General features: G+C 46.1%; 1 protein-coding gene and 1 long non-coding RNA gene across 2 annotated transcripts in view; one reads left to right on the top strand and one right to left on the bottom strand.

Moving 5' to 3' along the window:
* Nucleotides 1-8,214, bottom strand: LOC129171649 (uncharacterized). The gene is made up of 5 exons (XR_008566817.1): nucleotides 8,065-8,214; nucleotides 4,463-4,527; nucleotides 4,196-4,371; nucleotides 1,617-1,716; nucleotides 1-202 (listed from the first exon to the last, which is right to left on the bottom strand). It is a non-coding gene; the product is annotated as an uncharacterized LOC129171649 (long non-coding RNA).
* LOC129171243 (neuronal membrane glycoprotein M6-b-like) overlaps nucleotides 8,208-15,095 on the top strand; it is a 23,662-nt gene continuing 16,774 nt past the window's right edge. Inside the window, exon 1 of the mRNA XM_054759746.1 lies at nucleotides 8,208-8,418. Within this exon, the coding sequence (XP_054615721.1) occupies nucleotides 8,349-8,418 (70 nt within the window). The 5' untranslated portion in view covers nucleotides 8,208-8,348. The remainder of the gene's footprint in view (nucleotides 8,419-15,095) is intronic.

Here is a 15,095-nt window from a genome sequence, read left to right on the forward strand (position 1 = left end):
TGATATCGACCCACCGCCGCCTTCCTGGGGAGGTGTTCAGGGCACGTCCGACCGGTCGGGGGCCTCGGGGAAGAAGACTCAGGACATGTGGGAGAGACGATGTCTCTCAGCTGGCCTGGAAACGCCTCAGGATCTGCCGGGGAGGGGAAGTCTGGGCTGCTGCCCCCACGACCCGGCCTCGGATAAGCGGTAGAAGATGTCTCTATGGATGGATGAAAGCCCATAATAAACATAATGCTATGCCTATGGGCTCCCGTATTTTTCCGTGTGGACCTCATCAAACCCCCCCTCAAGCGGTGGCTACAAGCCATGGGTGGCTAGTAGCAAGCTAGCCCCCTCCTTCCATTCCATGCATCCATTTTTATGCCGCTTATCCTCACTAGCAGGATTGTTAGAATTCACGGTAAAATCTGACGCTGTGTGTGATCGCTCGACGTGGGGTCGTCCGTGAAAATGCTGCTTTTTGAAATGATATCGGGTGTATTTGCATTCGTGTACATGTCTGCTAGCTAGATTACTTCCTCTTCAATTCCACCTGGATTCTTACGGCTGCTTCGAGTGTTAAGTCCAACTTTAAGCCTTTCAAACTCATGGATGGGAGCTTCAGGGCAAGTTAAAAGTATGTAGGATAAAAATCCACTTTAATTTTCTATCTGCAGATGAAATCTGATGGTGTGAAATATATTCATGTTGTCTATGAATTAGCAGTGTGGCGTGGAACCCAACACAGCGTGCTACTGCTTTCTTCCCTGGACTTTTTGATGTTCAAAAAAAAATGTAAATGTTGACTTTTAAAGCAAATGTGGCAGCCGAAGCCTAACGGCAAGCATTTCTCAGTTGTTGTACAACATTGGTTGTTTACAGCCACGTTGACCCATTAGCTTCACGACAGGTATGTGTTCATTCCACCACAGGAGATACTGTATGTCATGTTGCACATACCAGTATCGTCTGATATCGGTACTAGAAATTAAGAGTTGGACATGTCGGCAAAAAAAGCCAACATCGGACCTCCCTAGTTAGAGTAGATCCCGCATATTCGTCATAATCTACAGACTTCATCTTGCTCGAGGAAGTGTTCTACAGACAGTATGCAGCGATTCAGCTTGATATCCACACCCTGACTGACACGTCACAAACCATCAGGAGCTGATCAGCCAAATGCCGTCCTCGCTCACGGTGCCACCAAAAATGACAGGTGGAACACGCGACGTACTGTAGCTGTCCCCCACGGACGGGACGCTTCCACGCCGATATACTTTAGAGCTGCAACAACGAATCCGTGGTTGATCGATGACCTAATTGATGGATTCATGCTTTTTTAATTCAAACGTGTAAAAATCCATGTGAATACTTTTTAATTGCCTTCGTCATCCAATGACAGCAGACCTATTATCTTTGTGTTTTAGCCAAAACAACATATTCACACGTGTACCAGCTTTGACTTTTTGGCATTTTTCTGATGTGTTGCGGCCCCAACCACCAGCATTTTACATCAATATTATTACATCACTATTTGATAGCAATGTATAACCCGCAAGGCATGCTGGGAAGGCCAAACGCACCCCCCCCCCCCCCCCGGCATGACTTGTGTTATACATTTGTTATTTACATACCCGCAGAGCCGGCTGGCCCATTAGGCCAGGGTTGTCCAAAGTGCGGCCCGGGGGCCATTTATGGCCCGCGACTGCTTTTTTTATTGGCCCTCGGCACATTCTGAAAATACAATAAAACAATAACATTTAAAAAACAACAGCAAAAATGGGGGAAAAAGCAGTAATTTGAAAAAAGTTGTAACGTAAGAAAATAAACAAAAAATTAATTAGAATTTTGAGGAAAATTAGGTTGGGAAAATGCTATAATGTTATGATAATAAAGTCAAAATATTCTGAGAATAAGTCATATTAGTATGAGAAAAAAATGCACAAGTAGAATGTTAGTATTTGTAAAAAAAAAAAATAAAAAAAACCCAGCTAAAAAGTAATGTAAGGAGAAACACTCCATAATCATAATAATAATAATAATAATAATAATGATAATAATAATACGATTAAATATATTTTATATGTGTGTATATATATATATATATATATATATATATATATACACACATTATATTAAATATTTTGTTTTGGATTTTTTAAAAATAAAAATCTAAAAGCGGCCCCCGCATCTTCTGATTTTTCGTATGCGGCCCTTAGTGGACGCTCATATTGACTCAAACGTAAAGCAATACCCCGTTCACACTGCTAGAAATGATAAATAAATACCAGTAAGTAGTTAAAATAGCTTTTGTAGTTGTTTCACTTGTTCTTTATTTTTCTATGTCGTTATTGCATCTTTTATTTTGAAGTAAGGGTGTTCATACTGCATTTTGGATGTTTGTCATTTCCAAGCATGTCAATTGGGAGGCATGTTACCCTACAAATGACAAACAAGGCTTTTTGAGGGGTGGGGCCACATTGGGTGGACACCCGTGCATGTGTGCTGCGGTTACATTGTGTGTTATTTTTGGTCGTGGGGGTGTGAGGAAGACATCCGCTTCCACGACCCCCCCTTCTGTCAAAGCAGTCATCTTTACAGCCGTCTCAACCTGAGAGAGCGACTGCGTATCTTCTTTTTTTTTCCTCTCACTTTTAGCCGCACAGCGTTCCTCTCTGCATGCATCACCCTCTCACCCCCCCCACGCGCGCCGTGTTGTGTAGGCCGCTCGTCTTTTTCTCATCTTGCATGTGAGCAAATTTAAGCTCAGCCCGACGGCTACTCTGATGTGTTGGAATGAATGGTCGTCGAGAGGACTTGTTGCCATGGCGACTTGCCGATGCACTAAACTCAGAGGCGGGCGTCGCCTCGGATGCGGGCACATGCTCGGAGTTGTGGATCCGATCGCTGGAGCCCACACGGGCAAAGAGATACGAACACACAGCACCCAAAATCAGCAGCATGCATTGATGACCCGTGGAGCAGCACTAGCGCGATGACCCACCACGCCACATGACATAAGACAGGGAGCAAACGTGTGTGTGTGTGTGTGTGTGTGTGTGTGTGTGTGTGCGTGTCGCATGGCTGGAGTGTGCGTGGGACGACGGCGTAACAACATGTGGAGCAGACTGGAGACCAAATCTGGGCCAGCAGGATTAGTGGCTCGTCAGATAAATTGCGAGATTGGGAGATTGGTGAGGGGGATGGTGTGTGTGTGTGTGTGTGTGTGTGTGTGTGTGTGTGTGTGTGTGTGTGTGTGTGTGCGTGTGTGTGTGGAGATGTGAGTAGTTTAAGCCCCATACCGATAGGACCCGGGTAAATAAGGCAAGGGAGGGCTGCTTCTTGCTATTTCATCTGCACATGAGTGCAGAACACTGCAGTCATGCTGACGGCGCATGACGGCATGGATGCGTTTGCAGGGCAGTCCTCACTGACAGACATCTTTAGATGGTGTGTGTCAGCGATGGATTATCCTATTCAGGGATGAGAGTCAAACGTCTCCTTGGCGACCGAAAGCTGAGTTTGTGAGTGGGGGGTGGGGTGGTGGGCGAAACTGGGTCATCGCCACCGCCGCAGATTAAAATCCCTGATGGCAATGTACACACATATACCACTGTGGCACACACACACCTAAGCCCCAAATGAGTCTTACTTTCCCCAACAAGGGAGCGTACGCGTTTGGCCAACGTGGCATTAACACAATAAGGTGGCAGCAGCCTGGCTTTTACACTTTTACATTTAGAGTTGATTCAAATGCTGCCGATGGTGCAAAATCTTGCAATTTCCTACAAATTGGACGTGAAATCAATAAGTAGAAAAATGTCGGATTATTAACGATAAACCGATGCCACCAGATACCATATTTGACGAAGGGACAATTCGGCCTCGTGTATCGATCAGTAAGAATCAGCCGTAAATCTTTCGATTCATGGATTGCACCGGGTGTCGCGAGAGAAGCGATCGGCTGGCAGCGTCTCATAAACAACGCCAGAGCGAAAGGATGGTCACGCTTGCAGACCAGAGCGGGTGTGAACAGCAGCAGGCGCGCCTGGAACTCCTTCCTAGTCACCACTCCTTCCCGCTATTTACAAGTCACTCCACACGTGTGTCCCGAGGCACACGAGGCGATACACGGGATACACGAGATCGGGTCTACAAGACGAGACCAGATTACTTTGAAGAACAGTACAATGAAAAATAGAATAAGACTCACTCCGTTCATGCCACTGTTCTATGGTGTGGACCCCCTTCCAGTCTGGAAAACAGACGTGCACGTGCCAATGCACTGAGGCTGGAAAAATGATCCGCTTCATTTTCACTGGCTGTGTGATTCATTCATTTATTCACTTGTTGTCATCCCAGGCCGAGCGCCCACAAGGCACTTTTTTCCTGAACGAGAAATCTCGTCACGTTTTAATCTGGCCGGATCTTGTGATCCGAGAAGAGACACGTGAACATCACACTGTTTTGCTGTGATTACCTGCTGGGGGACTCTGGTCCTCCACATGCTTATCATCTCATTCAAACAGCCTTGGGTGTCGAGGCCTGTAAAGGAAAATAAAAAGGTATAATAGTAAACTATAATAGGAACAAAAAAAAAGCTTGAATAAATCATGAACAGAAAATGAAACAAGTTAAAATAAGTATGAGGCTTAAATAGCAATGAATTCATAAGTAAACGCTGCACTGAAAAGTGTCATTCATACATAAATGCTGAACGTACATGAATCAATACCCGACTGGTAATGATCAATGAAGTACATTGCTTGATACAAACTTTGGTTTTCCAATGCCCCGGTTTTTGTATGATTCAGTTTTTGAGGACAATTTTCTCGTACACCGTTTCTGTTAGGGTACAAGGTAGCCTCTGAAGCGTTAAATCTTGCCGTGTTGATCCAGACGCGGATGGACGATACTCCCATGGTTGCTTGCTTATTCATCCACCTGGGCTGACACCCCCAGCACCAACTCCCCAATGGTAGGGTCAAAGTCATGTTAAATTGTCATTTGTCCATTTCATCTTTTATAATTATTTCATTGTTTCTGTGCATAAAACTAGAATTATTCTCTAGAAAATATATTTTTTGTTCATATTTTTGGGTGTCTGGAAAGGATTCATTGGATTTCCTTTAGTTTCATGGGAATAATGGTTTTTAGTTGGAGCTTTTGGAAGGAATGTACGGCTGTGCTGCTATAGCTGACATCCATGACAGCCAATAGTTTGTTGTGCTCCGTTTAGCAAATAAAAATCCACTTCAACTCCAAGTTAACACTTTTTGTCTCAGCCGTGTCCTGCAACACAGGAACCCAGGAAGTGTCCAGAGAAACTTCTGCAGGCCAGGCATTCTGCAATCAACACTTCCCCAAAAGATTTGGCTTCTTTGGTGCCAGAAGTCCATTAAAAAGGCACGGATTAGTCTGAAGCAAACAGCGGGAAGCTCAGAAAGCTGTCGCTGAGACACTCGCCGGTAGCCGTGCTCCTGCGTGTTTGTGGCAGTGACGATTAGCAAGCGACAATGAATTCCAAACTTGCGCTTGCAGACAACGGCTGCACAATGAACGGGACACGCCGAGGTCAACCTCCTAGTAAAGCTTCACAGTCGGGGTCAACGCCACACACAAGAGATGCGTGATGCCTTGAATAGTTGTGTCAAGAAGACAATTGAAAGGCCAGTGCGATGTTGGAGCACACAAAGCACGCTGCGTCTGGCAGGCAGGCGAGGACGGCTTACTTTTCATATTCACGCCCCACTTTCACTGCGCGCAAGACTGACAAGGCACCGGCTTCCTGTCATCGCCTCCGTCCCCTCGGGGGACGCTGCGCCAGAAGAAAGCGTGATGCTGATAAGATTTCCTTCACCCGGCCCGTCTCCATCGCTCGCTCCCTTTTTAATTTGCTTTCTGGCTCCTGGCGGAATCACGTTGCAACAAAGTTTCTCCTCACAATTGAGAGCATCGTTGCGAGATTCCAACCAACTGGCGGCGTTGAGCGTTTCCGTGGCAACAACAGAGCACCTCTGCGCAGAATGTCACGGAATAGTTTTGGAGGATTGTCGGTCTCGCGACAGGTGCCCTCATTTTTGTCGTCGTCCCTCTTGTGAGCTCGGAAACAGAAACGCCCCTTGCTTTGCGATGCCCTCGTTTCTTTGGCTCGCTAGCGCGGGAAGGCAGGCAACTTCAACAACTTCAACTCTCGTGTTTGTTCCATAAAGTCCGACTAATTTATTCCCAACAGTCTATTACCTTCATTTTGTAGCGTGTCTCTTGCCTTATGTGTTGCCATGTCAATGTCATACGCCTAGGGCCTTCAGAATCCGTAGTGCTGGCCCATGTCACTTAAACTCTATTAGTAATTGGACCGTTTCTTCAAACAGTCAGATTCCCGATTTGCCTCACAAGGCCAGCGAGCAGGCATTCAGGAATGTCAGCAATTTTCCATCCTTTGATTGGTTGATGCTTGAAAGCCTGACACTCAAACCCACCAGTGCTCTTGAATGCATCATCACATGAACAACTTTTTGAAGTGGTCACACAAAGCTGTGAAAAGAACTAAAGATACTGCAGTTTGCCCCGTCTGGTATCGAGCCAACTGCTTCATGCCATTTACTGACTGACGCAATAGCCAATGAAATTGTGAGAACACAGGCATGCTAGTGGACGGGTGGGATTCTGTCACCAAAGCAAGGAACTCCTGCGTAACGGGACAAAGGAAAACAGGAAGTTACAAAAACCACAGATGTACTTTATGTTTGGGTGGAGTTAGTCAAGGGTCTCCAAATGGGACATCTGTTCATATAAACGCATAGAAGAAGATGAACAACACTGTGTCTGTCTCCTTTCTTTGTGTCGGCGCTGCGCTATCCATGTGATGATGCGTCCAAGCGCACTGGTAACTTTAATTGTGAGACATGGGCTTGCAGATATCAACCAATCAGAGGACGAAAAATGCTGACGTTACTGTACGCCTGCTAGCTGGCCCTGAGAGGCGAATGTGAAATCTGATTGGTTAAAGAAACAGCCCAATAAATGAGTTCAAGTGACATAGGCCAGCACTGCTGACTGTGAAGGCCCTGGGCAGCTGAAATCTGATTGGACAAAAAAACCATACACGTCCTGGAAGCAGTGCAGCCACGAGACGTTGTACGAAATGAATGAATACTGTTGGGAATAAATACAACCTCATGGAACAAACACTACAATGTGCGTTCTAAATGTCGGTCAGTGCTTCTGATTGTGTTGAGGCCAGCAGAGAAGGCCTTGGGACGGGTAAAATACATTCTGCGGTGGTGATGAAGCGCTGTTTTCAAATAGCAACTCATAAACATCTGCTCGTCTGCTTACAAGACTCTCGGTGAGGCTAGATAAACACACTTCTTTGTTTATGCTCGCAGATCCGGTTTCAGGGCCGCTCACACGCCAAACAGTCATTGTGAGCCACGACCCTCGCTGACTCGGCCACATATGGCGCTCAGGAGGTGTTGCTTTCAGCCCCGTGGCTAAAACACACCCATCAAACGTCATGTGAGCCACTGCGGTGTCTGATACTCGTCTCAGTTTTGAGGTATGGACACTTATGGGGGGGTGGGGTGGGAGGTCTCCCTAGACTTGTTTGTCTGAAACGGAGCCACGTGGGGGCCTGAATTACAACCGGATTTAGGAGGATTCAGCACAGATGGCATCCTATTGTTTCAGGGTGTCTTTATTGTGATTGAAAATGGGTCAAATGATGGAATAATGCCCCCCCCCCCCCACACACACACACACACACACACACACGCACACACTTGAGCATCCTTTAAGGTGAACAAAGGAAGTCAAGTGTGGTGTAAGTTTAACAAAGGAGCTTGCCTGGATGAAACTTTGCCCCACTTTATACTCTGAAAGCACGAGGTTAGCTTCTGTCTTCCCTCCCTTTTTCTGTCTCAGTTCAGCAGATGGAGGGGGGGCGGTGATGCTATCTGTGTGTGTGTGCCCATGCATGCATGGCTACCCATGAGTTTGCATATTTACAGCTCTTGCGCATTTGACCAGCATGTCCTCCACGCGCACGCACCAAAAAAAAATGATGAAAATGACTTTTACCAAAAGGGGAGGGCGATCTGGTATCCTGGCAACGCATCATCACTCGGGGTCATCAATCCAACCTGACAGAGCGTTTGCATGCCGAAAAATGTTTTGTTCATGTCTACGGGGGCTGTGCACACGCTTTAAGCGGAGTATGGAGCGCGCAGCGGGAGGAGGGAGGGCGTGCATGAGAGAAAGAGAGAGCGAGGGAGCGCGCACAAGCATCAAGTCCCCGCGACCACATCCACCATCGTTCCACCGTAAGCTCCCGGTGCCACAGAAGAGCAGAAAGCCGCATCATAATGGACGGAACAAAGCCGGCCATGGAGTCCAACGCGGAGGAGCCTCAAGATGAAGGACAGGAGAGCAAAGGTAGGCTTTGTTTCCCGCACCAAGCCGCTTGCAATGGCTTCCCGCGCCGAACAATAGCGGATCATTTTCTCATGGACACCCCCGAGGGAAGCAAACACCATCCTTCTGCTTTTTATTGTTATTTTGCTCGTAAACGGAAGAAACATCCGTGCAATCGGACGCACGCATTTTTGCACTTCGTATTGGCGATGAAGTGCGCTGCTGCGCCCTGCGCGTTCACGACTGCGTTTTTCCCCCTCGTCAGGTGTGCACGAGATATCATCGTGATGATGATGATGATGATGATCATCATCATCATCATCATCATCATCATTTACCTGCGTCGAATATCGACGTCGATTGGGGGTTTGGTGTGTGATGGATGTGTTTGTTTGCAAGGAGGTTGCAAAAAGAGCCGCGCACTTAACGCACAGGGACAGTCCAACCCCCCCGCCCCCCACTTGTAAGCACATCACTCTTCAGGCTGCACACAAAGCGTGGGAAGCATCCTTCAGCTCCCCAGCGCAGTGCTTGCTTCCGGAATGTGACTGTCAGGTGTGTGGAATAATGGCAACATGTACGCTTTTTCATCAGGAGGGGGGGCCATGCAGAATTTGCTCAGCTTCTTTAGCCATTTAAAATCATTCAGGTCTTTTCCTGTTGCAATCAAAATGCATGATTTCAATTCAACCTGCTGGTCCGAGTTGCATTTTCAGGTTTGGGTATCGCCTGCATGGACTATGTAGTGTAGTGGTCACGCCGCGTCCCCTCCCAGTGGTGATCATGCAAAGAGTGGGGTGTCCCTCCACAAGCTGCGACGTCACCCGCGGGGAGCCCGCCCCACAGCATCAGCCTGTCGGAACGCTTCCCCCAAGGACGGACCCTCTGCATCCGCAATCGCTTGCATTTACTGCGAGATGATCATCGCAGCCCCCCAGGTGTGGCGATGCGCAGCTGAATTCGACCGGGGCGGGGGCGCCTATTTGTGTAATCATTTGCGCCTTTTGACATCTGCAATGTGACCGTGAGCTTATAGCGTCCACTAAGATGCTGAAGATTTACAGCAGGGGGTGGGGGGCAAAAGATGAAAGTGCTCAAGTAAGAAGCTTGTGTTGGCGGGCGCCAGCGTGGCCGTTTCCGCTTTGGCTCCGAATCGTTGCAGAAGTTGCGTGGTGTAATACCGTACTTATTTCCTGCCATGGACTGAAATCTCTCCACACCCCCCCAAACTGAAATACTGTTGCGACACGGATATTTATCAAGTTGTTTGTACAAATCACCGTATGAGTTGCTGGCGCCAGCATCTTGCGTGCAATTGAAACAGACGATGAAAATGAGCCAAGATTACATCTGCAACAACTTAACCCTTTAAGTGATTTAAACGCCCCAGGCCCCCCCCAAGTCCAGTTCTGGTCGGGTTTCGGTGATGAAGAACGTAGTTCCGCTTGGATGCGGGGGCCATTTAAGTCAAGAGTTTGGCTTCTCCAAAAAAATCAGACCTCACGAATGACTCGCCGTTATATTTGCCTCCCGCCGTGTCACCCGTCTTTGTGTGTGATGAAGACGCTCGCACGCAAACAAGATGGCCGCAGCGCTCCATCACATACACAAGACAGCGTGCAGGGACAAATACTATATACTATACTGTATATACTATAATACTTGATATCTATGTCATCATAGCAGTATTAGTAGGTACTTGATATCGATGTCATCATAGCAGTATTAGTAGATACTTGATATCTATGTCATCATAACAGTACTAGTAGATACTTGATATCGATGTCATCATAGCAGTACTAGTAGATACTTGATATCGATGTCATCATAGCAGTACTAGTAGATACATGATATCGATGTCATCATAGCAGTATTAGTAGATACATGATATCTATGTCATCATAACAGTACTAGTAGATACTTGATATCGATGTCATCATAGCAGTATTAGTAGATACATGATATCGATGTCATCATAGCAGTATTAGTAGATACTTGATATCGATGTCATCATAGCAGTATTAGTAGATCCAACCATTTTCAAGCTACAACCTTTTGAAATAGCAACGTCAAAACTGAGCAAAAAGATGATACTGCTTAAGTTGAACTGGGGGGGCACTATTTGAGAAGCACGTATGTTCAGGTAGCTGGGGGGCTCCATCACGTAAGCGCCTTCCTTCATGGGTTCCACGTCATCAAATCATTTTGATTGGTTGTGTCCTATTGACTCATTTGTATGCCAAAGTTGGCCCGCCGGTCAGATTCGATCCGTTTGACACCCCCTTGAAGCTGCGCCTTCCTTTTGTGTGTAAGGCCTCGTTGTTACGTAATGCAGCGCTATCTCACCATCCTCACCTTCAGTGCTCAGATCAGGACCGGGGGAGGTTACGTCATTGTTTGGAGGGATGCTGCCTTTACAAATGGGGGGGGACTCAGTGGTGGTGCTTTTTGTAAGCATCTGTAAGAAAATAGGAGATGAGATGAGGTTTGCGATGGGCAGGAAGGAGAAGAGGCCGTGGCCTGTGAATGAAAAGGTCAACGTTGGTTTGATGATCGTCTGTCAGGTGAGGCCCTGCTGCTGATGTTTGGTTTAGAAAGACACGTTACACCTCCTTTTGGTGTCGTTTCAATCCATGACAACTTATCCATCACACTGCTGTTGCATCGACCCCCCAGCAGTTGCATCAGACTTTTCATGTGCTGCACCTTGGACTGATAACAGTGGTGTGAAGTGTTGGCCGCCTTCCTGATCTCTTCTTGTTTTGCATGTTTGTCCCACTTCAATGCTTCACATCATCAAACAAATGTAAATATTAGTCAATGACAACACAACTCAACACTTGATGCACTTTTTAAATCTAACTTTTTATTATTAAGGGAGAAAAAAAATCCAAAGCTACATGTCCCTGTGTGAAAAATCCCCCTCTGTTAAAACGTAACTGAGATGAATTGAGATCTATGAGTGTGGAAAAGCTTATAAAGCCATTTGTAAAGCTTTGGGACTCCAGCCAACCACAGTGGGAGCCATTATCCACAAATGGCCAAAACATGGAACAGTGGTGAACCTTCCCAGGAGGGGCCGGCCAACCAAAATGACCCCAAGAGCGCAGCCACGACTCATCCGAGAGGTCACAAAAGACCCCACAACAGCATCCAAAGAACTGCAGGCCTCACTTGCCTCAGTTAAGGTCAGTGTTCATGACTCCACCATAAGAAAGACACTGGGCAAAAACGGCCTGCATGGCAGAGTTCCAAGACCAAAACCACTGCTGAACAAAAACAACATTAAGGCTCGTCTCCATTTTGCCAGAAAACATCTTGATGATCCCCAAGACCTCTGGGAAAATACTCAAAAGTTGAACTTTTTGGAAGGTGTGTGTCCCATTACATCTGGCATTTCAGAAAAAGAGCATCATAGCAACAGTAAAATATGGTGGTGGTAGTGTGATGGTCTTCAGGACCTGGAAGACTTGCTGTGATAAATGGAAGCATGAATTCTGCTGAAGGAGAATGTCCGGCCATCTGTTGGTGACCTGAAGCTGAAAGCAACTTGGGTTCTGCAGCAGGACAATGATCCAAAACACACCAGCAAGTCCACCTCTGAATGGCTGAAGACTTTGGATTGGTCTAGTCCAAGTCCTGACCTGAATCGTATTGAGATGCTGTGGCATGACCTTAAAAAGGAAAAGCCTCCAATGTGGCCGAATGACAACAATTCTGCTAAATTCCTCCCCAGCGCTGGAAGAGACTCATTGCAAGTTATCACAAACGCTTGATTGCAGTTGTTGCTGCTAAGGGGGCCCAACCACTTATTAGCTTTAGGGGGCAATCACTTTTTCACACAGGGACATGTAGCTTTGGATGTTTTTCTCCCTTAATAATAAAAAGTTAGATTTAAAAAGTGTATTTTGTGTTGAGTTGTGTTGTCATTGACTAATATTTACATTTGTTTGATGATCTGAAACATTGAAGTGGGACAAACATGCAAAAAAATAAGACATCAGGAAGGGGGCCAACACTTTTCCACACCACTGCATGTGCACAACAGTTGTGTAGAAAAGCCAAGTGTGTAGTGAAAGCGTAGTTAACAGAATAGATAACTGGTTAATAACGGGAAATAACTGGTGTTCATGGCTGTCAGTCGCAGCTGCCTCGTATTCACGTACGTGCCATAGCACGTGCACATGAAGACGTTCCATGCCGTGAGGCTAGACATTCAATGACAGCTAATGTGAGGAGCTAAACGTTGCCAAACTGCTATCATTAGCTGATAATAAACATAACTAATGTGTAGGCCTGTCACGATAATTGATAAATCCAACAATTAAAAAAAAAACGGGTTGATAATTATGACGCCCTCCATAAATGGACCTGTGCGTGTATGCGTGTGTTTGCGTGTCTGCTCGTCTCTCTGTGCCACACAGGCTGGATGGCAAGAGGGCATGTGCATGTGTCTATGTGCATTGGTTCTATAGTGGAATGAACGGAGAGTGTGAACCCTCATCTCATTCAGACTCTTTGTGGAGGCGGGGCTACTAGCTACTACCCTAGCAGCAGTTAGCTTCGTGAGCCAGCATACGCTAACATGAATGATGGCACAAAAGGATAGTTTCTAAGTCGAATGCCACAGCCACAGTGTGGGAATATTTCGGTTTTAAACAGAATGAACACCGACGACCGACACGGACAGTTTTCTCAACTGGGAAAAAAAAACAATAGATGGAGGTGCCTCGGGCAGCGGAGCCTTCGTCCCGACAGTCAACGCTTACTGAGGCGTTTGGTCGGCAAATATAAACAAAACAGTGCAAAATGGTGCATTATAACAGCCAGTTTCGCTGGCTACATTGCAAAATCATACACACAGGCAACTTGTGTGTCAAGCTAATGTCTCACACGAGCACATCGAATACTATACCTGAGTACCATCTAGTGGTTCCAATGTGAGTTACACCGCTCATGAAAATAATTTAAAAAATGTCTGAAAAATGTTGCCGATAATATTGAATATCGATGGTAATTTGTAGCACAATTATCGACCAGCAAAAGTTGTTATGGTGACAGGTGACATGCGGGGTTTACTTTACATACTAAAAGCAGGAAGAGGGTGTGATATCATTCACATGCTGGCGCCGTCTCAGCAGCCTGGGAACTCGTTGCGTACGGTCCCTTTAAGAGTCGCATCATCACACCTCCTCCGTTCACCAAGACTGATATTTTTGTCATCGGACCAAAAGCTGTGCAGAAAACCCAAGTGTGTACTCTAAGTGTAAAGTACGGACTCCTTCCTGACTAAGTCAAATATTTCAAATCCAAATGCCGTCTGCTGGGTTGCGTACGTCAGCTATTTTTATATTCTGCTGTTTCCGCCAGCTCAAATTTCATGAAAGCTGCTAAAATATCCTTTCAAAGAGCACCACAGCTGTGCAACAGTGCTCGCATCAGCGGGGCACTATGCCACACACAGGGGAGGAAGTCAATATCATAATTTGAGTCCAAAGTTAAGTTACAAAAAACCCACTATTCCATTTGTGGCACGGGTTGTTGCTCCGAAACATACGAAAAGCGAATCATGTTTTCCCATCAGAAATCATTTCCGTTCCAGACAGCCAAAATAGTACCACAAAATATTTGAGAGAGTATAATCACAGTTTTACATGCAGCAAGCAAAGCGAAATACATATCAGTGATGAATGAAATGGATACATGAACATTTACCATCACTGTTAGGGTTATTGAAGGCTAGCAAACACTGAGATGAGTGGAGGGACGAAGACAAACTTAGCTTTAAAGGGTGGACGGTACGAGCTGTACATTTGAACTTTATTGTGGACCTCACCAGCCGGTACGATCATCAGTGCACACACTTCCCTGGCTCACTGTCTGTTTTGTGTCTCCATTAAACCATTCCTCCTGCAACCTGTGTTAAGTCGGAACCTTGCATTACAATACTATTAAAAGACGCTACCTTCGTACTTTGCTACAAGTTCTTTCTTGAATTCAGTCGTGTTTCTCACCTTCTTGATCATCAAAGTTGAGGCACTTGCAACTTTGTCGCAGTCGTACTTAATTTTTTTTAAAAGTCTCCTTTAACACACAGAAATACACGCTGCTCTTGAACGCCTCAACCGTACGAGGCACACTGCCTATTAGGAGGAAAGAAGGAGACAGACTGGAGTTGTTTATCGTTGGTGTGATGATTAAAGGATTTGAAATCTGTCTATAGAGTCCCAACTGTAAAAGAACCACCCCCCATCCTTCACAGAGACCAAGTCGCCAACATGTGGATGCTTCGCTTGGGCACTCGATTATGATGCGGAAGAGTTTGTTAGGCGTACTGCCTGGTCGCACGACAGTGTACAGAAATCAAGTCAAAATTATTAATAATAATAATAATAATAATAATAATTTTAGTTGAAAACCAAATCCTACAAAAACAGAGACATACAAAAAGCGCACGTACACCGCATCGCCTCGCTGCGCAAACGGGGGAGAGAGAGTGAGTGACAGAGCACAGCGATGTGCCTGTGCACACATTACTTCACATAAATGGATCAAAATCTGCCTTTTCTACCCCCAAATGGAGGCACAGTTGTGCTGCAACTCCACAGACGTGCACCACCAAAACAATCAGAGCCGCGGCTCGTTAGGGCGATGCTGACCAGACTCTCGCTCCTCACCATCGCTCGCCCACGACGCCG

The sequence above is a fragment of the Dunckerocampus dactyliophorus genome, chromosome 1 (genome assembly GCF_027744805.1).
Source record: "Dunckerocampus dactyliophorus isolate RoL2022-P2 chromosome 1, RoL_Ddac_1.1, whole genome shotgun sequence".
In the NCBI taxonomy this organism is placed as follows: domain Eukaryota; kingdom Metazoa; phylum Chordata; class Actinopteri; order Syngnathiformes; family Syngnathidae; genus Dunckerocampus; species Dunckerocampus dactyliophorus.